The sequence below is a fragment of the Perca flavescens genome, chromosome 21 (assembly GCF_004354835.1).
Source record: "Perca flavescens isolate YP-PL-M2 chromosome 21, PFLA_1.0, whole genome shotgun sequence".
Taxonomy (NCBI): domain Eukaryota; kingdom Metazoa; phylum Chordata; class Actinopteri; order Perciformes; family Percidae; genus Perca; species Perca flavescens.
This window is the reverse complement of record NC_041351.1, coordinates 23664900-23687613: the sequence shown is the minus strand read 5'-3', so window position 1 is coordinate 23687613 and position 22714 is coordinate 23664900. Positions and strand designations below refer to the sequence as shown.

Sequence of the window (22714 nt, the reverse complement as noted above, 5' to 3'; positions counted from 1 at the left end):
AGAATGCACATCACATGCCAGTCAGTCCGACATTTATTTCACTCATAAAGAAGTACATAACGTGGACCTTCTGCATTTCCTGCTTTTGGTCTGTTTTGCTCAAAACGGATACGATGTAGTCGCCGTCAGCGGTACCGTAACAGAACATTTTTAATTAAAAAAAAAATATATATTTATATTCTGGGGAAAAGAATCAATTTTAAAAAGCGTTGATGAATCGACGGTCATCAGTTAACTGCTCCTCAGTATTGCTTTGCCCGACCTTCCTCCACAGCACTGTGGAGGAGGACGAAACGTGCTCTGTCTGGTTTATTGGCATTTCTTTAAACCAATCTCAATCGTCATGTGGCTAAGTGCCACACGGAGCCACGGCGCCTCGCCTCTGCAAAATAGCCTTGGGAAGGAACTTGTTTTGTTGGAACACATGTACGTTCGAAAGTTGTTTTAGTCGTGCGAGAGAAAACTCCGATTGGACAGATAGTCTAGCTAGCTGTCTGGATTTACCCTGCAGAGATCTGAGGAGCAGTTAACCATAGTCCTCAGAAATCAGAATTCCCGGTGGCACCGGTGCAATCCTGGAAGTGGAACGTTGTGGATGTAGACTAACTGCTCCTCAGATCTCTGCAGGATACATCCAGACAGCTAGCTAGACTATCTGTCCAATCTGAGTTTTCTCTCGCACGATTAAAACAACTTTTGAACGTACACGTTCCACCAAAACAAGTTCCTTACTGAGGCTGTTATGCAGAGGCACCGTCCTTGTGTCCGGCACTTAGCGCCGCCCAAGACGATTGTGATTGGTTTAAAGAAATGCCATTAAACCAGAACGTGTTTTTCTCCCATCCCGGAATGCTGTGGGGACTCGCCAGACCCTCCTTCGCAGCGCTGTGGAGGGAGGTCTGGCAAGAGGGTCTGGCAATGGGAGACTAACAAATAGATAACTAAATGAATAGATTAATACATGTAAAAAATGCTGAAAAAAATAGATTACATTAATAGTTCATTGCATGAATAAATGAAAAAGCAAATACATCCAAACTAGAGATGGCCCGATATCACTTTTTTGCTTCCCGATACCGATTCCGATACCTGAACTTGCGTATCGGCCGATACCTGAACTTGTGTATCGGCCGATACCGAGTACCGATCCGATACCAGAGTGTCATATATTTTATTATGTTTTAACAGCTGTATACTACTATCCCTGTATGGATGGGATATTATTTCTATCTTTGTTGTCAGTCTGGCTCAGGTTAAACTCTTTGTGAAACATGAACAAACACAAACAATGAATGCCCCAGAAATTTCTTTTATTCTCCAGTTTGACAGTCAGTTATAACGGAAAAAGAACATAAATAAACTACTTTTAATGTAGATTTTCTTTAGGGCTTTATTACGTGGTATCGGATCGGTGCATAAACTCCAGTACTTCCCGATACCGATACCAGCGTTTTAGGCAGTATCGGAGCCGATACCGATACTGGTATCGGTATCGGAACATCTCTAATCCAAACATGCATGTCTATATCATAATTCAGTTGATCATGTGGAGCTTTGTTTCCGTCTTGGTCAGAGGTAATGCACTGCGGCAGGGATCAGCATGGAGGGGGTCCCGATGGCTTGTGGCCTTGCTGCTGGTGGTTCTGTCTGTGTGCGTGGCGGCCATGTGGCTGTACGTAACCTCTCTGGACAGTGACGTCACAGAAACACTAGTCGGCCAGGGTGAGCTGGTGACTCCCCAGCCCAGAGTCTACGCCGTCCAGTGCTCGGAAGACTACGAGAACTACAAACGCTATCCAGGTGACGCTCTGGTCCTTGCATTGTACTGTTGTCAGACTGTTGATTGGCTCGCATCTCTCTGCTGTGTCAACGTGACTGGGATGGAATAAAGCCTACATGATGAATACCATGCTCCAGTGTAGGGCTGCACGTTATGAGAAAAAAATAATGCGATAACGATATTACTTGCGATAAATAAACCGATATTTAAGTGTACTTTAATGTTATGTGAATGTACTTTTATACTGCTTTCAGTATTCTTCTGAAATACAAAACATTGTTTGTTGAAATTGCAACAAATAAAAGGAAATTCCCAACATTTTATTTTGAACAAATTGAACATCGAATTGAATATAAAAGGCACCACTAAAAAAAAAAATGCAGTTTTCTACTTATATTTTCTTTCTACTGACCCAAAAAATATCTGAGTGTCTTTTTCGCAATATGTTGTAGCCTTTCGCAATATTGAGTCAGTTGATATTGCGATGATTAAAAAGAAAAAAACAAACAAAAAAAAGACATATTGTGCAGCCCTACCATGCTCCAGTGTAGGGCTGCGCGATATAAGGAAAATAAGCGATATGCGATAACGTTGTTGAATATCGCGATAACGATATCACTTGCGATAAATTAACAAATATTGAAGTGTACTCAGGTCTGCATTTCTGCTGCTTTCAGTATTCTGCTAAAATACAACAAACTAGAGATGCACCGATTACAACTTTCTAGGCCGATTTTTTTGCACAGAACATAGAACATTTTTTGAACAGATAATGGATCGCTATAAAATAGAACTATATAAATTACTCCTGGTGTGGGGAATTCACACACATCTATACTGCAATGTTAGAACCATTTCCTTCTTTTCACATCCAATATCCAACTAGATCAACGCCCTCCACGCCCTACTTTTTGAAATAGGGCTGTACAAAAAAAATGTAGTCGCAGTTGCCTTCTAAAATTACCCTGCTAATTAGAGGTGCGAATCTTCACTGATCTCCCAATTCGATTACGATTATCATGTCTTCGATTCGATATCTCGATGCGTCAAATAAATGTTTCTATTAAAGCCACGTAGGATATTTAATTCATAGCTTTTCAAGCTTCAAAAACCAAACCTTCTGCAGTGCTCGAATACTAAATAAATTGGATACATCAAACTACAGCACTGAGCACATGGCACTTCCTGAATGATCGATGCAGCATCGTCCATGTCCACAATTCGATGCATCGATTATTTGATTAATTTCAACACTTCTACTGACAATGTTGGCTGCCACTCACATTGCAATTTAACAACAAGTAGAACTATTCAGAGGTTATTGTTGTTCGGACAGACCTGCCCCCACTGTCAAAACAAATCCTAAAGGAAACACTGTAAGGGAAATCATTTCCAACATTCTTTAACTGAACATATTGAACATTGAATTAAACCTACTGTAAAAGGGACCACTAAAAAAAGAATGACCGTTACATATTTAAAGTGCAGTCTTCTACTGATAGTTTCTTTCAACTAACAAAAAAAAAGATCGCTGAGTAGAGCTGTGACGATTCCACATTTTACTCTCCAATTAATTGTCTCAGAAATAACTGCGATCAACAATTTGATTGTCTCTTTCAGTCAACTTTGAAAAAACGTATCCATGCATTTCTTTTTCAAACAAAATGAAGTCTGGAATAATTCCCAGGATACATTTGTTGTTTATATCACTGTTTAGTGACCCAGATAATGTAGTAACACAAATACACAGCCTATGAATTAAACCACCACTCTTTATTATCATAAAACATTGTATTTTTTAGGGCTCTGCTCGACTTGAAGAAATTCTTAGTCAACTAAAACTCATTCAATTGAATCGACTAATCGATTAGTTGATTTAATCGACAGATCTGTAAATCTGAGTTTCTATTGTTAGCAATTAATCGCAGTTAAACAAAGAAACGGCGATAATGTAAAAAAAGTTGATATTGCGATGACGATTAAAAAATATATTGTGCAGCCCTACTCCAGTGGCATTTTCCTTTGCTCTGCCCTTTAGTAGTTTTACGTAGAGCTGGGCGATACGGAGAAAATCTATGTTGATATTGCGGCGATATTGTCGGGTTGACTATTGGTGCGTTCACAAAATACTTTCACAATTAGATTTTAGATAAATAAACATCACTAATGTGGATGTAATAACTAAGTGGGTAAATGCAAATAATAGAACAGCTAGAACAGTCTGGTAAGTTCAGAAAATGGCATCACTTTACTGTAATGCAGCCTTTAAAATCAGGAAAAGACAACACTTAATGCCACTGTTGCACCAAATGCTTGCTCGTAGGGGAATTGTTCGGTCTTTGTAAATTATAGAGTGTGGTCTAAGACCTACTCTGTCTGTAAAGTGTCTTGAGATGACTCTTGCTATGCTTTGATACTATAAATAAAATTGAATTGAATTATGCCATATTATTATATCCAAAATTTAAGACAATATCTAGTCTCACATATCGATATTGATATCCTTACATTGCCCAGCCATAGTTTTACTTGATATAAGATGGGTAGTCAGGCACAAAATATTGGAAGTTAGAAAAAGCAGTTCTCTTACACATCATCATACTGGATTTTTGTGAATTCTATTATTATAACAAAACTAAAAAAACTTAAATTCAAACCATTTGAAACAGCATGCAAATAATCCACTAGATGGCAGTATAGCACAAGCTGTGCTGAGCAGAATGCTACTGCACTGTAGGATCGCATATTCAATTGGTGGACTGCTGCCTATCTTACAATCGCCGACTGTAAGAGACTGTAAAAGAAAGTTCAGTCGGGACTCTCATTTCATTTCTATTTGCTCATATTCAGTATGTAAAGGTTTTGCTTGGATATTCGTTCATTCATCCACGTTGTTGGCATGATGGAGAGTTGAAAATATCAGGAAGGGAGATAGCAGCTGGTCCGATTATTGCTTTGGTTTTACAATTTTGATTGTATTGTAAGGGGGAAATACTTATTTTTACAGACTAATCTGACAAGAGAAGATACTTATTTTTACAGACTAATCTGACATGAGAAGAATGATGTAACATTGGATCATTCACACGGTCTCTAAGTTTATTAAATGTATCTTTTTTTTGTGTGTGTATTAGAGTAGTAGAGCTGCAACTAACGATTATTTTCATTGTTGATTAATTTGTCGATCATTTTCTCGATTAGTTGTTTAGTCCAGGGATCTTCAACAGGGGGTCCGGTAACCCCTAGGGGATCTTCAGAGTTGATGCAGGACCCCCTGCTTTGTTTGATGAAAATAGGCTTACTGGCCTATAGGTAAGGTAGTCATCAACAGATACAGCTACTGTTCCACATTTTAACATTAAAACATGATGTATAAAATATATGAATATGTCAACAATTATTATTTTAACACCCTAGTATTGTATGCATCATAAAAGGGTATATCTAAAGGCTCTAGGCCGCCCCTGTGCCGTCATCCGTCCGAGGAACCTTCGGCCTTCATTTTGGCTGATTTGATATGTATAATCGGCAGGGTGGGCACTGCCGGCAGTCGGACTCAAATGACCCATTTGATTGGTAGAGAGCTAACATGGAAACGGGAAGCGGGATGAGCGTGACTAGAGTCTCTCAAAATCTGACGAAAATCTTTTAAACTGACCTTTGTCGATCTGAAATGAAGACAGATTCAGCAATTGCACGGCCTATTTCTCGCTTAAAATGTTTTCAGAAACGCGTTTCGGTGAACTATCTTAGTACAATATGAGATCATTTTCTGAACAAGCCGCCATGAAAGTCTGTCTTTGAATTTCCGAAGAAACCAGACCCCACGTGACGCGTTTGTCTAATCAGCTGCCGGTTTTAATTTTTGGGTCGACAATACAGATTAGCGCCGCCTGCTGTTATGGAGACATATTACGTCTCGTGGCTGTGGTGTGTTCCGAGGCACTTATTGGACCAACTCGGGGGGACGGATCAGTCCAACTGCCTTTTCTGCCGACGTTTGGCCGTAGACTCTGTGTGTCTGGGCCTATACTGTACACAAACTCCCCTTTTTATGGTATCTGCTTTTAAAGAAAGACAGAGTGGAGTCTGAACACAAGCAGACAATCAACAAATACCATCATTTGGCAATAATCGATTATGGTCTGTCCCTGCATGGATGCAGAATCATCTAGTTACGCATTGCGATGCATCGACGCAAGGATTCGTTTCAACACCCCTACAGTTTACTGTACCAGAGGAGTGCTGCTACACCCAGTAATGCCCTGCAGTGCCCTGCTACACCTAGTAATGCCCTGCTACGCCATGAATAGGGTTGGGCATCGAGAACCGATTCCTAATCGGAATCGTTTCAAAAATTACGATTCCATCGGAATCGTTTCTGTAGTGGAATCGTTTGGAGGATTTGGTTTCAAATCCGATCATCACTTCCCAATTTAACATGCACAAGTTTTGGTTTCCATAGCAACCAGGTGCTTGTTGTGTTGCAGCCATGGAGCACAGTAAGCGGTGCTCTAGTGTGGCTTTATTTTACGTTGAAAAAGCTGTAAAACTGCAAACCACCATTGAATCAAAATAAAACTTTCCTCTTATTTGTGAAAATAGGCATGTGACCCGTTTCAACTCCACCCCTCAAAGAATCGGAATCGAGAATCGATAAGAACCGGAATCGAAAGGAAGAATCGGAATTGGAATCAGAATCGTTAAACGATGCCCAACCCTAGCCATGAACTACTACAACTACTATTTCTAGTGATAGTTCCATTATCTTTATTGTGACTATTATTGCCACTGTTCATCACACCCCCAACCGGCACCGTCAGACACCGCCTACCAAGAGCCTGAGTCTGTCTGAGGTTTCTCCCTAAAAGGAAGTTTTTCCTCGCCACTGTCGCACTAAATGCTTGCTCTTGGGGGAATTACTGTAATTGTTGGGTCTTTGTAAATTATAGAGTGTGGTACTCTATCTGTAAAGTGTCCTGAGATAACTCTTATGAATTGATACTATAAATAATATTGATTTTAATTGAATTGAAGAAACTAGAAAAGATTCCCATTTAAGGAGCTGAAATAGTTACGTTATTTCATTAAAAAAAATGACTCAAACCGATTAATCGATTACCAAAATAGTTGGCGATAGTTGACAACTAATAGATTCATCTTTGCAGCTCTACATTAGAGATCATCCGTGAGAAATGTGCCGGTGGGTTTGTATTTCCCTCCATGTTGCTGTTGTAGCCTTCATGTTAATTCAAGAGTGTTTGGTTTTGTTTCAGACTTGTATGTGTTGGAAGGGTTACGGAAATGTTGCAGGTTTGATCTAGTATGATTTCTGTCATGACTTTTACTTCTTTATTTTCTTACTACAACCAAAGTACGCTTGATTTTCCCCCTCCCCCCAAAATCCAAACAGCTTATTTTAATGCAAAATCATTTAAACAAATTGTCTTTTTAAACATGTCGGCTGTTAAGAGTTCAAACTGTGCATCTCGGGAGTCTAAAGAAAACACAGCGGGAGCCTCAATCTTCGGAGGGAAGCCCTTCATTTTTGTGGCATTAATGAGCAGAACTCCAATAAACTCCGTGCGTTGCACTTTGTTTCTCCACCAGCCACTTTCTCTCCCCCCCCTTGCTGTAGGGACCCAAAGCCTCCAAATCCCAAAAAAAATATTCCACAATTATTTTCCAAATCCTCTCTCGTGTCTCTCTTCCCAGGATGCACCCCTGTGAAGTGTGGCCGTGCAGTCACAGACGGCGTGGTGACGAGGGAGGAAGCCCAGGTTCTCCGGAGGTAAACCCTGTCCTACAAAGTGCAGCGTGTCTCTTTTTCTTTCTCCCCTTCTTCCCTAGTGTATTCTACATTCAGTTTTCTATCTTTGTAGTGCAGCTGGACAGGATTTTGTAAGTTACAGGGGGGGAGGGGGGGGACAATAGTCAGTCGGGGGGGGGGGCCTGGGGATGCATTTTATCAGAATACAGCATTGAAAATCTGCTTAGAAATATTGGATAGGATAGAACAACACAATGGAAATGTTCTTAAAGAAAACACAGGGGAGGGGGAATCATATTCCAGGGGATGGGAAATATTGCCCCCACGTGCCCCCCCCCCCCGTGACCCCCCCCCCCCCACGTGCCCCCCTTCTAGCCCCGCACCTGCAGCTGGATCATTCTGAATGCTTTCTGTCTCTGACACACAGGCTGGCGGAGAGAGGGATGGCGCTGGCTGGGTCAGAGGGAGGAGTGAGTATATCACCAGTATCATTGTTGGAATAATTTCAAAGGAAGGCGGGGATGATTTGTGTTTGCTTGCAATTATTCAGAAAGAAATCAAATTGGGCTACATCTGATATTGTGTATGTGATGCAGGGTTGGGTACCGAAACCCTGGTGTCAATATGGCTAAACGACCGGTATCCGATTTCGGTACCTCTCTCACGGTGCCACTTAAATGCCTGAGCTGCAGACTAGTGCTCCGAAACATATGTTACAGGCAACAGAAGCATCGCTGCATGTGACTCTCGTTAAACTTACAGTTAGCAGCAAGTACCGTCAGCAGGAATATAGAATACTGCCACACTTCCACGATAGATTATAAAGACCGTAGCGTTCATGTTTACTTGCAGGCGCCATCGTGAACGCTACAGTCTTTATAAACTATCTTTTTGATAAATTGTCTGTACACTTACAAAGTTCTCAATGCTTCGGTTTACATTTAGGGACCCTCATTATGCTACTGTGGAAGTGTGGTGCTACTTTGAGCCTTGTTAGTGGTGTAGAAATAGTGATTTACCCTCTGCCCCGAAAAGTAGCGTTAGCAGCTAACCACCCGTTTGCGGTAGCTTGTTTAAAGCTAGAGACACATTCGGTTAGCATGAAAATATGTCCCAGAGGACAGTCGACTCTGTACACGTATGTTATTAACCCCCAGGTTCATTTTGCGCTGGAATTGTCGTTTAAAGATGCACTCAAACCAAGGAATCATTATCGAAATAGTTGGGAAATAATTTAATAGACAACTGGATTCATCTTTGCAGCTCCACTACACACGCGCACACACACACACACACACACACACACACACACACACACACACACACACACACACACACACACACCCCAGTGACGTACACAATTTGTGGTTTACTGACTACCGCATGCAACATCAGTGGTACAATTCTTCAAACACAAAGTATTGTGTGCAAAAAGGGTTTTTCATTCCCACAAACAGGTCACATTCTCGATATTAAAAATAGCATCAAGTTATTGTCAGAACTACCAGCTATGATTGGCCAACTGTATAGTACACACCAACAACAAACCTGAGTCAAATACTTCCACCCATATCAGCCTAGACAGCTCATATTTACCCACATTTTAGCCACGGACAGTGTGCTCCATGCTCCTCACTGCTGTAATGAACCTCTCTTGACACTAGAGGGCAAGCTGGCACAATAAGCAGAGCTGCAGCTTGCTCAGTCTCTCTGGCTCTGGCTACGCTATGATACAGCGTGGAGTCCTATACGTCTGGATGTCCCTGGCATGCCCTACCCCGTGCTCTCTGTCCCCAGCAGGCCAGGCCCTCAGCCAATAAAGGAACTGTTTATGGAGTGCTAAGACACTTAAGTGAAGGGAGGGGAAGCAACAGAGGGGGGATGGGGGGTGGCTTCAGAGAAAACAACTTATTTTTTTAACTTGTGGAAAACAGAGCGGTGTCCCCAAGGAGTCGACAAGAAATAACAAGTAAAGGGCAGAGCGAGAACGCCACAAAAAAAGGACACCGAGGGAACAGCGCTGAACTTTGGAAACAATGACTGCGCCGTGCACATCACCCGCCGGCATTTATTTGTGCAACTGATTTATGACTTGCATTTTCATTTTGACCCCTGCAGGCTTCCATACTGGACCTGCACTCTGGAGCGTTGTCCATGGGTAAACAGTTTGTCAACATCTACAGGTGAGAAAGTACACGGTGTCTCTGTGTTCCTACACTATTTTTAAGAATGCATGAATGACATCCTTCTTAATATCTTAACATTTGCAGAAATATCTTCACCAAAAATATGCAGTTAGTCCTCAATCTTACTGATGCCGGTCCTGGAGCACTGTCTTCTCCAGGTCCAGTGACCCGTACGAACGCTCATTCATCACTGCCAGTGGAACCCAGTTTTATTTGGATCATCTGCTCCTCTCTGTCCTTCCCCCCCCTCCCTTATGCTCCTCCTGTCTTGATTCATTTCTCTCTGCCGTCCCACTGGGCAGGAGGCTGACACTGGATCCTCCGGGACCATTTGGCAGATTTTAATCCGGAAGCGATGACGGTAGCACTGTTCACCCTGCTTGCCACCCTTCACCCCTCATTGGGGACTTGCTCATGTGAAGCAGCCAGGCGTTTACAGTCTGCTGTGTTTGGATGGCTGGGTGGCACACCCGTCTGGGTAATGGTGCACTGTGGCGTGCTGTGAAACGTTAATTTATGCTAACAGAACCCATCTCCTCTGCTCTCCCCTGTCTGTAATTGTGCGGCGGGATGTGGCTCCAGGTATTTCGGAGATGAGATCAGGGACGTGTTCACACAAGAGGATTTCCAGCTTTACAGGTGACTACGGAGCCCTAATTTAAAAATCAGACATGCATTTATTGCTCCAAAATTGTGGCATCAACTCTAATGATAATACTTTGTACACAACAATAGCAAACATAACTCCTTATTATAATGCCTTTGGTAGCATGAAATCAATATAAGAATATATATATAGATATCATCTCTCTCTCTCTCTCTCTGATGATGATGTTTTACAGTTTCTCTATCATAGCATTTGTTTGACCTTTTGTTTGATCATAATTACGGATACAATATGACACATTCTGTTCTATTTTCTGTTCTATTTGTCTGTATCCGTAAATATGATCAAGCCATTTAATTCAGTTTCAGCTAAATTCAATTGAATTTATAGTATCAAATCGTAACAAGAGTTCACTCTTCTCAAGAAACTTTACAGAGAGAGTAGGTCTAGACCACACTCTATAATTTACAAAGACCCAACAAATTCCCCCAAGAGCAAGCATTTGGTGCAACAGTGGGGATGAAAAACATCCTTTTGGGCAGAAACCTCGGACAGACCCAGGCTCCTGGTGGGCGGCCACCTGCCGCTGCCGGTTGGGACACAGAGACCGATACAGATATAGAGAATTAACGGTGGCAATTATAGTAACAATGAAGATAACGGAACTATGACTAGAAATAATAGTTGTAGCAGTTCAGGGCGTAGCAGGGTGTTGCGGGGCATAGTAGGGCATAGCAGTGCGTTTACATATGGGGGTTCCCATGTACCGTCTTCCCCTGCCAAGATCTCTTGCTATCCCTTTGCCACCCCATGTGAAATTTTCTAGGTCCGCCACTGGACAGATTGGATAACATTGCCCTGCGCTGCTATACGTGAAGGTTACGCGCCAAATGTGTTTTCACTGTGAGAACCCAAATGAAAATTAATTGAATGTTTCCACAATTTATTTGCTGATAAATTTTGAAGTCCTATAGAGTTTATAGATATCGGTCTTAACGAACACTCAGCTGCTGAGGTTGAGACCTCCTCTTGACGAGTGTTGCTCACTGCATCACGGCCCTAAATCATACTTCCTACAGATCTTTCAATCTGACATGTTGGTCTGTTTTTCAGAAATGTCCGAGGGCGAATCCAGGCAGTTATTGCTGAGACGTTTGGTTTGGATCCGACTTTGATGTACCTTACCAAACCCACCTTCTTCTCCAGAATCAACAGCACGGCAGCCAAGACCCAACACGACGAGTACTGGCACCCACACATAGATAAGGTAACGCACAAAACAGAGTCCTTCTACCTCGGATAACTGTTGACCTTGGCTTACCGATCTGGCACATTTGGGTTCCACATGGGCTAGTTGTAACTTCATCAAACATATAATGTATTGAAGTTTTAGAATTGGTACTAGGAACAAAAAATCCCTAGGACATGGTGTTGGTTAGTTGCAATGTGTTGGCAACAAATAACTGGCAAATCGCAAACATTACATGGAGCATACAGCTAGCTGGTTTCACGGCAACAATGCCAGCTGCCTTAAACAAACAGGTGTGTGTTTCCAAATTTCGAGGTTTTTCCTCCCTTTGTTTAAAATACACCGTTATATGTCCGTTGACTAGAGTTGGAAAGTAACTAACTACAATTACTCACGTTACTGTAAGTTGGTTGTTTTTTTTGTGTACTTTTACTTTTTAAAGTAGTTTTTAAAATCTGTAATTTTTTTGCATTTTTGCTAAATCTTTAGCATAAGTGAATACACCCATGCTAAAGTTGACTAAAAAGAGGAATAAAAAAATATTTTGGAAATTGATCTTAATGCCTTAATCAAAAAATTAGGAAAATTCCAACCTTTTAAGGACACCAACTTTCTTTGTGAATGAATAATGTATTGTAAATAAATAAATGTTCTTTCTTAAAATACAGGGGTCATAAGTAAGTACACCCCTATGTTAAATTCCCATAGAGGCAGGTAGATTTTTCTTTTTAAAGGCCAGTTATTTCATGGATCCAGGATACTATGTATCCTGATAAAGTTCCCTTTGCCTTTGGAATTAAAATAGCCCCACATCATCACATACCCTTCACCGTACCTAGAGATTGGCATGGTTTTATTTCAGTTAGCCTAATTGCTGGTTTGATTTGCACTGAGAGATGATCTTATGGAAAGTACCCCATGTCAGTCTCTAGGTATGGTGAAGGGTATGTGATGATGTGGGGCTATTTTAATTCCAAAGGCCAAGGGAACTTTATCAGGATGCATGTATCCTGGATCCATGAAATAACATTACATTATTCATTGACAAAGAAAATTGGTGTCCTTTTTTAAAGGTTGGATTTTTCCTAATTTTTTTAATTAAGGCATTAAGATCAATTTCCAAAAGATGATTTTTTTTTTTTTTTATTCCTCTTTTTAGTCAACTTTAGCATGGGTGTATTCACTTATGCTTAGCAGTGTAAGTATGTTTTGTTTCAAGTTTTGTACTTCACTACATTTTAAATCACATCCGTTACTAAGTAAAAAGTTACTAAGTTACTTGCTTTAAAAAAAAGGTTTTGTCCCTTTTTTAGACCTTTTTGGCTTTGTTCCCTTATCAAATTGCAAAACACTGCAATTTTGTTAAAAAAGGATAATAAGTATGAATAAAATATTAAGTATAAACATCAAAAAGTATACCTAGAGGCAAAGTCACCTCTCTCTCTACGATGGCACTTTGGATTGTGTTTGATTTTAACAGCTAAAAACTATTTTGCATTAGTTTCAAACCTACCCCTTCTTTAGCCTGCTGCCAATGAGACGTGAAATCAGATTAGCAGCAGAAAATGGATGGATGCGTTTTAATCATTTTCAAAATGTTATCTTGAAATTAATTTTAGATGGTTTGGCTAAATACTTTGAAAAATAGGCAGTAGAGTCAGTTAAGAAATTTAAAGCCACAGAGACTCACTGAAAACATACGTACGTACATGTAACCTGTGCCTGGAAAATCCCCTTTGGTTTTCTCAAATTCACCTTAACAATCAGTTCAGACATTGAGCTGCTGCTCATTACAGATATTGCTGAACCAAGAAATAGCTATTCTTCAATCATTTCTTAAAATAAGTGTAATTCGCCTTCAGGCCATATCCTTAATCCTATAGCCCATGCCTCTGTTCTGTTACGTAAACTGTTCATGTCACACATTGAGTGCAGATCTTTCCTTGTCACTGCCTCAACTGTACTCTATAGTCTTTCACTTTGATCATTGTCATGAGACGTTAAAGTTGCTCAGGGTTTGAGAGAACCTTGTTTGAGACCTTGAGGCAAGTTTCAAACAAATGAAGATGTCTGTCAGGGGATAAAACATTTCAATGCTCTACAACTTATTTAGTTAAAAAAGTGGAAACTGTAATAGTTCTTAAAAAATAACTTCTAAAATTGATAGGAATTCCTCTGTTTGGGAGTACATTTGATATTATGTATTGTTATTGTCTTACCAAAGCTATAAAAAATAGTGTCCGTAGATGCCTCGTCCATATTAATGTGTGTCACCTCATCCTCTCCCTCTGGCCCTCGACAGCTGGAGAAATCTAATCTGTAAGGACCCACTTCTCTTCCCCATCTGTCTCTGCCGCCATTTTGGGGCTAATTGACTAACCCAACCCTCATTTAAATGTAAATGGTCTCTGAGGTCTCTGGTGGTGAATTTTCTCCCCCATCGATCACCTTGCTGAAACGGTGTCATAGCACCGGTCGTTGTATGACAGCACGGAAAGAGTGTTTTATCTCATTCATGGCAGGGATAACTTTCCTTCGTAATGAAACTGAATTCTAGTGGCAGACACTAATGTCAAATGTATTTTCATTTATGACCGTGGCTTGTGAAATTGCTGAAATGAACTTGTAGACCAGCTTGATAATAGAGTAATCATCCCTGTGAAATGGCTAGACCTAGACCTGGTTTATTTGAGATTTTAACTATTTTATAGCACACAATCTTTTTGATGGCCCTTCCTTGGAACTAAGGAACTTTAATCAATTTGATGCAATTTGCATGGCAATTTTGCCTTACTAGTATAATTAAGAAAATGTTTATGTGAATGTTTGGGTGAGCCAACCCTTTAAAGCTGCACTAATCAATATTTTTTATCTCAGTTCTATGCCGTTTTAGCCTCTTTAAGCACATTGTTTTGGTTGTCTGGCTCACAAACCCTTGTCTTATTGACTTCGTTGTCAACCTCCAAAGGCAACTGTTTTCACCCAAAAAGCTACCTGCCCAGAACCAAGCAGTAGACAACAAAGTTAGCGATACATAGTGGAGCAGATAGTTTTCACATGAGTTGGTGGAAACCAAAACAGAGCTAAAAAATAAATCAGACCTTGTTACTGAATGTGCTGATCAGTAATCGTTCGGCTAACACGTTCACTGACAAATTTATATGGCCCCAAGAGGGCAAAAAAAAAAATCAGTTTATGCCAGCACTCACCGCTTTCCTCTTATTCGCCTCACCCGGGGAGGAATGGGCCGATTGTCCCCTCCGACCTGAGTGGGGTGCCTCACATTTCTAACATAACTTAGCTGACACAACATGGCTTACAGTGCTAACATCTAAACCAACCATTGTTGGTGGTGCTGCCTTCTCCCGAAGGTAGTGTTACGGCACGAGCCGGCCCGAAGCCCGAGGTGGGTGTGGGTGAGCAGGTCCGGGATGGCAAGTGACAGGGTTAGGGTTAGGGTTAGGGTTAGGGTTTGGCGGTCCTATCCCCGAAGTTCTCCACGGGCACCGCCCTGACTGCATTGACTCAGACTACAACTTTGACTTCATTTGAAGTTATATTAAAGGATTTAAAAGACCAAACCAATTCATTTACTCATAACAATGTTTTAATTACATTTTGTGGCTGGTAGGGCACAGCGCGTGCACCCTATATTGGCCAGGTTCCAAGGGTTTATGCTGCTTTAACATTATCATGCTGTACACTGTTGGATAATCAAGCACCCTTAGTTGACAAAATATCATAATACCTTTTTAATATGAGTACGCATGGTAACGCTATGCAGCTTCTCAGCCCTCATGACTTCTCCATACTTTATTTTCTCCATAGTTGTTGATGACATGACTCCAAATTGCTGTCTCACCTTGTAAATTAAAATCCAGTTTACTGTTAAACATGCCTGCAGCAAATGGTATACAACTCAACGGATCTCAGTTATCAAGGAGAAGGCAGTTGCAGGTTAATGGGGCAGGTAGGGACGGTCGTCTAGACAGATACACGCAGATCATTTATATTGATGAATTGTCATGTAATGTGAAAAGTTGCATATTGAAATTCTAGAACTATATTATTATTTATAATTATAGAAGTTGGGAACAGGGCTAGAGTTGTTCTCTAGCCCGGATTGGTTTGAAGTTTCAGCGATTCATCAAATTCCCAGCAGTTCACTTTGTTTTTCTTTCTTTGAGGTAAGATCAAGTGAAAGCGGTCCCAGTCGTAAATGACTGTTATACTCTGCTTCTGGTTCCTTGTCAACTCCCTCTTTGATGTTACATTAAGGCTACACACCGGATGTTTAATCTCAGTTGGCCCTCATGGATCTGAGCATCTCTTATTGGTGCTGTTGTAACTTGTGCCGCAGTTTATTTAGAAGGAATGAATTTGGCTACATCTTAAGGCCTACCTTGACACTACAATCCATTTAGTTGCATAAATATTTGCACCACTGCGACTTGCAAGTATGCCTACATAATATATATTCATACCTACAAACTCGCCTTTTGGCGACAATCGCCGTTTTTAGTTCCCAGTTTGTGCTATTTTATACTTCTTCTCCACTATATCTGAAGAAATAGTACTTTTTACCCCACTACATTTATGTGACAGCATTAATTACTTGTTACATTGCAGATTCAGATGAACAATACAAAATATAATCAACTACTAGGGGTGGGAATCACCAGAGGCCTATGATATTATTGCGATTTTCAACATATTGCAATATTCTGTGATATATTGCAATTTATTACCTTTTTTCCAACTTCAAATTTTTCCAATTTCAAATCATGTCCCCAAAAGGAAACTTGGTCAACATCTGTTTTATCTAAAAAGATACATTTCTCGGTTTCTTCATCTCACTTCAATTTTATTGCTGCTAAATGGGATTGTCAGATCAATACTTGGTGTCTGTGTATCAATACAGTATTGCCACAGAAAATATCCCAATACTATGCTGTATCGATTCCCCCCACTAGCTATTCAGCACTATTTAAATTAATATACAAAATATATTTAAAAAATAAAATTGCCTCCACGTTTTCCAGCTGCAGCATTAAAGTGATTAACACATTAATTCATCATTAATTATAATCCAATAATAAAATATTTCATTATTCAATAAAATGTATTTGTTTAAAAACAAGATGTTTTCTCGTATTCTACTCTCAAAATGCTCCAAAAGGCTTCATTTGCGTATCAAAAGATATTCTCCCGGGGACCCCAGACCTGATTTTAGCTTTGTATCTTGTCACATTGGTCACTACTCTAGAGTTTGCAGTTCTGTGTTTATCACTTTTCAATATTATGAGCTTCTTGTTTGTGCAAAAGCTACTGTAACTGTTGATTTTATTTATCAAATAAAAAACTCTCCTATATTTAATTATTCTCCAAGGTCTTATGAGGAGAGCAGTTGAAATGGGGAGTCCGCAGCAAGTGAGCCCATGAGAAAAGACCATCATTACTCTTTCCAACAAGAATGTCTGACAGTGTCCACAAACGGGGTTGAGTTACCGCAGTTAGTGCAGCACATTGTTCACATGAAGCACACTTACAGTATAAAGAATAAAGTCTAATGGGACATGCTGTTTGAAGTGATCATAAACTTAATGCTGGGTAACATTTCACAGAATACATTTGGGGAACTAAAAGAAGAAGTTAAACTTATTCACAGCAGTCACACTGTTTCATTACCGTAGGAGCTACATTTAAATGGTTACTCCAGCAATTCAGTATTGCACTTCGGTAAATGTAGTAAATTGGTGCAGGTGAGATGGATATATCCTGACTGTTAAGTCCCTTGTATGGGTCAAATTCCAAAAGCCTTGAATTCTACACATCCCATAATTCAATTAGAGAGGGTCTCTGAATTCAGCTAACTTTGATATGGTGCTCAATTTAAATTTGTAACCAAATTTTGGCTTAAGGGACGTCAGTCTGACGGTAGGTCGGTTGTTCCACCTCTTTGGTCGAACCTGAAATATTTCAACATTAAAGGACAATTCCGGCGCAAAATGAACCTCGGGGTTAATAACATATATGTATCGAGTCAACCGTTCTCAGGGATATGTTTTCATGCTAATCGAATGTGTCTCTAGCTTGAAACAAGCTAGCGCAAACCGGTGATAGCTTATAACGCTAGCCTTTGGGGCAGAGGGTAATCCCGACATATAAACCGCACAAACAAGCATTGAGAACGTTGTGAGTGTACAGACAATTTATTAAAAAGATAGTTTATAAAGACTGTACCGTGTTCATGTATACAGGCGGGCGCCATCTTGGAAAAACAGCCATGACCAGTCGAACCACGAACGCCCTGCTTGAGCTATGTTACTGGTTACTGGTTGCACGGCATTCGTCGTTAGACCAGTCTGACTGTTTTCCCAAGATGACGCCTGCCTGTATAGTGAACGGTACTGTCTTTATAAACTGTCTTTTTAATAAACTGTCTGTACACTTCAAATGTTCTCAATGCTTCAGTTTACATGTAGGGACCCTCAAGTGTGGTCTTATTTTGAGCCTTGTTAGTGGTGTAGATATAGCGATTTACCCTCTGCCCCGAAGGCTAGCGCTATAAGCTATCACCGGTTTGCGCTAGCGTGTTTAAAGCTAGAGACACATTTAGCATGAAAACACGTCCCAGAGAACGGTCAACTCGGTACACATATTTTATTAACCCCTAGGTTCATTTTGTTGTCCTTTTAATCAGATGGATCGTTATGAAATGTGGTACATTTTACAAATTTATATTACCCTGAGGATGAAGTGTACCGACTCTTCTGACATCCTTGGCTTTTAATGAACTGTGTTGACAACTATTAAACTTAACCTGAAAAACCATTAGATAAACTAAACTTGAAACTTACTTTGTTTTCGATGCGAATTAGCAGCATGTTGACGCGTTAAACTAAGACGGTGAAACTGGGAAATATACCGGCTAAACATCCGCATTTTAGATTAAATGCAGATACTGCCTTCCTCTCTCACTGTCTGTCAGGTGACTTATGGCTCTTTTGACTACACCTCGCTCCTGTACCTGTCTGACTACGGCACTGACTTCACTGGAGGAAGATTCATCTTCATGGACCAAAATGACAACCGGACAGTGGAACCACGGGCAGGTACCATGCTTTTTCCTACTTGAACTTCAAAGACAGCAATGTTTGATCTGCTGTAAGGCAGGATATTGTAAATCAGTAGTAACACCTGGTAACCCCTGGCTTTGTCTATATATGCCTATTAACTGACACTTGAAGTAAGTGATGTGAGATAAAGGATTTTATTATTATAGCCATTCTTAAAATGATATTGCCGTACTCAGCTGCATTATGACTCTGGAGATGGTTTTAGTGGGGGTAATCCTTTTGTAAGTGGGTATTCAGCAGGACAGACTGCTGCTCAGTGAAGGTGCAGAGGATTAAGCTTTACCTCGCATATACATGTAGTACCCAGAGGGTTAGACATAAAAGCATCTTGATCCCGTAGGAAATCCAGTGGTCTGTGGCTGAGTGAGGGATATTTTAAAGTTGCCTGCGTAAAAAACCACATAACCTGTTTAGGGTTTCAGGACTTCAGAGACAAGTGTGAGGCATTTAAAAACAGGGGAATTGGATCAATTCTCTGGGGAGCTTGTGGACAAATGAGGACAGTTTACGAGCTACTCCCTTTTAAAGGAATGTGCCAGAATGAGTTTGCAACTTGTTTCAGACAAGTAATTGAATCGGCTGGTTCATTTTCAGCCCGTTTGCTCTGCTGTTTTGACTGTGTACTTTGTAAACGTTTAAAACTTCCATTCCCCATATTCATTTGCACTATTTAGTGGCATAGGGCGTCCACCAGAGCTCTCCATCTCACTCTTTTCTGGACCTGGGCTTTTGCTTCCAATCAGCTTACTTTTAATGGTCTACAAATCTTGTAGCATAGAATCAGGTATAAATCAGGTATTTTATTTTTTTGGCCTACCCGGTTTCCTCTTTCTCTGTGGATTGTAGTCCAGGTTCTCGTGATGTTATTTGTGTCCTTTCTTACGATGTGACCCATCCATTTCCACTATCTTCTTTTGACTGTGTCTTCCTATGTGGTTATCCTCCACAGTTCCTCATTCATGGTTTCGGTGGACCACCATAGCTTTAGGATATAACGCTTTTGTTGAAACCTGTATCTTGCTTGTGAGTGCCCCAGTGGTTTTCCACGTCTCAGAACCATAGAGCAGGGACAGCAGGACATTGAATTACAATACTGAGTAAATAAAGTATATGTAATATTAATTTAATATTCAATTCAATAAGTTAATGCCCTACACACTAGTAGCTGTCACTGTGGAATTCATCCACACACTGTGAAAAAGGTAGTGCTAGAAGCTTGGGTACATAGTGCCTTCTTGCAGTGGTAGTGGGCTAACTACTTTAGCTGGTAAGCTAATTAGTTACACGCTCGCAAGTTGGGAACATGCTAGCATTAGCCAGCCACTCAGCTCTCAAAGCTAGCTGTTTTTTTAACCGGTAGTTAGCAATCTGGTGAGCAACAGAGCTAGCTAGCTAACTTCCTCAGTCACTAACGTCAAGTTAGCAAGCAAGCTAGCTCAGTCACAAACCAGCCAACAGGTTAGCACAGTTTATTCAAGAGACGTATTTGTACCCATGCATTGCAAACCTGAAATGATCTAGACATTACCTGGCGGAGCTGTATGTGAGAACACCCATTGTCCGAATGAGTCGGATTGGAGATCAAATGGTGTTTACCCTGCTAGGTCCCTAGTACGAAGTCCGTGTAATCACTACTTTAGTTTTAGTTTCTCTCCAGTGTAGTAGATGTGCCTGATCGTGCGCCTGGGAAAACTGGTAATTATAGCCTGTGTGTGTCGGTCTCTCTCTCTCCGTGTGCCTTATTGCGTGTCTCGCTGTCAGAAGTCAAGACAGCCAAAATACCATTTAAAATGTGTTCTATTTTTGTAAAGTATCCGGCTGCACTGTGGCCTTCCTGTATGTAATTACCTGCCTGGTTTGACACATACGCTCGCGTATCACACAAGAAATAAAGTGGAAACTATCGCTGCAGCGTGCGGGCCTTCGCGGACGCTACGCGCCCGGTGTGGCCAGACAGATTGGATAACATGGGCGGCAAAATCAAAATAGCTGCGCTAAGCTGCAATACGCGGCGCTTACGCGTGAGGTGTGTTCCGGCTAAGACAGCAATGTAAATATCTGGAGAGACGAAGAAATTCGGGAACTTCTTGGGCAGACGCCGGAAACTTCAGACAAATCAAGGAGTGGCAAGAGACTTGTTTGTTTATGACCAAATTATGAATGCTCCGTGAAAAAGTGTAATACGCATCATAGCCTGTCTGCTGCACACTGGAGTATTTCCAGTAAATGAGAACGCATCTGACACGAAAAATCTTCTGTTCTGTGCTACATGTGTGAAAGGGAACATGATCATGGGACATGATTCCTGGCACATAGTCCCAAGTTCCTATGTGAAAACGCTGATTGATTATCTCATGACTGTTTGCAAACTATGACTCTTTTATGTAGCGGTTTATACTGCGATTGTATAAAAGTGGAAAGCTTTACACTGTCAAGATACTGTTGCATGTAAACTGTCTGGCTCCTGAATGAGCGAAGGCTTAGTCAGTCTGTTCAATATGGAAAACCTCTCCTGAGGGCGTTCCCTCTTCCTGACGGCAAGTCACTTCCACCATATCATATTTGACAGTGAAACCATCCTCTGTCGTGTCTGTTCACCTTGTCCCTTCTTTCACTTTCCTTCCTTCCCTTATCTCACCCATTATCCATCATCTCCTGCCCTCTAAACCAACTCCTCTGCCACCTTTTAATGAACAGCCATTCAAAAAAGCAATCCTTCTCTTTCCTCGCGCACAATTTCTCACTTTCTCTCCCCCCCCCCGTGTCATCTCGACTCAGCATTGAACTCCCCATGTGCCGGTCAGACACAAGCCTCTTACCCAGTCAGTGAGCAACAGTGAAGCGTCCTGGGCCGCTGACAGTAACCCATGATGGAACGGTGAGTGACGCTGACTGAAGGTCATATGGTAATAAAGAGCGAGTGTGGCTTGCTTGCCGCCTCGTCTCCCGTGACAGCCATCTTGCGAAGTGAGAACAACCTCCAGCCAACAGAGAGAATGGTGACCGTGGGATCTTAAACCCAGTGCAACCTGCTGGGTGAAGAAGATTAAGAGGACATGGAGGAAGTGATGGGACAAAAGAGGGCGACTGCTCTCTCACTAAGGCCCTCCCTGATAGATTTTCTAATTCTCAGTGAACCATACTCGAGAATATAAATATGACAGACCTGTAAAAGCCAGTGGTAAAACCAAACCCAGAATCATTAACTCTTGTCACTGTGATTTTTATTTAGAGAGGTGCATCAAGTAGGAGATACAGCAAAACGCCATGCATAATGCATCAATAGCCCAGATAATTTTTTTTGTCTGCTAAAACCCACCTCACCTCACAGAAAAAACTCTGGGTGGCATGCTGGGTAGTTGACTGACAGGTTTTGACTTGGTGAGAGTCTGATCCCTCATATCTGGTTTGCTGAGATAATCGTGCCTCTTTGAGGTTGACAGCGGCCAATAACGTGTAATTATAGCACCAGGCTGACAATCAGGACTCGGCTGTCAGAGAGAGAGCAAAAGTCAAGAATGCAATGACAGTGAGCATCAGGGGGGCTGAAGTGGAAGGGTTTTTCAAGTTGCGGAGGAAGGAAGGAGGCTGAAAAGAAGAGTGGAGGATTAGAAGACAGGGAGCGAGATGACTGATAGACTTGCTGAATGTGTCCCCTATAGGGCAAGTTGAGAGACTGTATGGAGGGTGGGCACAGACAGAAAATGGCTGGGAGATAGATCAAGTAGATACGTGGTAGAGAGATAGGGTGTTGGGGCTGGGAAAGGCAGATAGATAGAAACTGAGCAATGGAACAGACAGACAGTAAAAAAAGGCACGTCTGCCAGAGGAGCTAATAGAGGTTAACCTGCCGGCTTAGACAACCACAGGGGACGTAGATAACCTCAGCTGGGTTGCTTCCTTAAAACCCCCCAGCTTGACCTTGGTGGCTGCACTTCTGCAAACAGAGAGACTGAATGGAAAGAAAATGTCTGGAATGATTC

At 41.3% G+C, this 22714-nt stretch overlaps 1 protein-coding gene across 1 annotated transcript in view; it reads left to right on the top strand.

The window, feature by feature from the left end:
- Positions 1 to 22714, top strand: part of ogfod3 (2-oxoglutarate and iron dependent oxygenase domain containing 3) — a 31983-nt gene that overhangs the window by 1096 nt on the left and 8173 nt on the right. The window contains exons 3-9 of the mRNA XM_028567862.1: positions 1574 to 1800; positions 7496 to 7571; positions 7978 to 8020; positions 9669 to 9733; positions 10319 to 10375; positions 11457 to 11610; positions 18584 to 18707. Of these exons, the coding sequence (XP_028423663.1) occupies positions 1574 to 1800; positions 7496 to 7571; positions 7978 to 8020; positions 9669 to 9733; positions 10319 to 10375; positions 11457 to 11610; positions 18584 to 18707 (746 nt within the window). The remainder of the gene's footprint in view (positions 1 to 1573; positions 1801 to 7495; positions 7572 to 7977; positions 8021 to 9668; positions 9734 to 10318; positions 10376 to 11456; positions 11611 to 18583; positions 18708 to 22714) is intronic.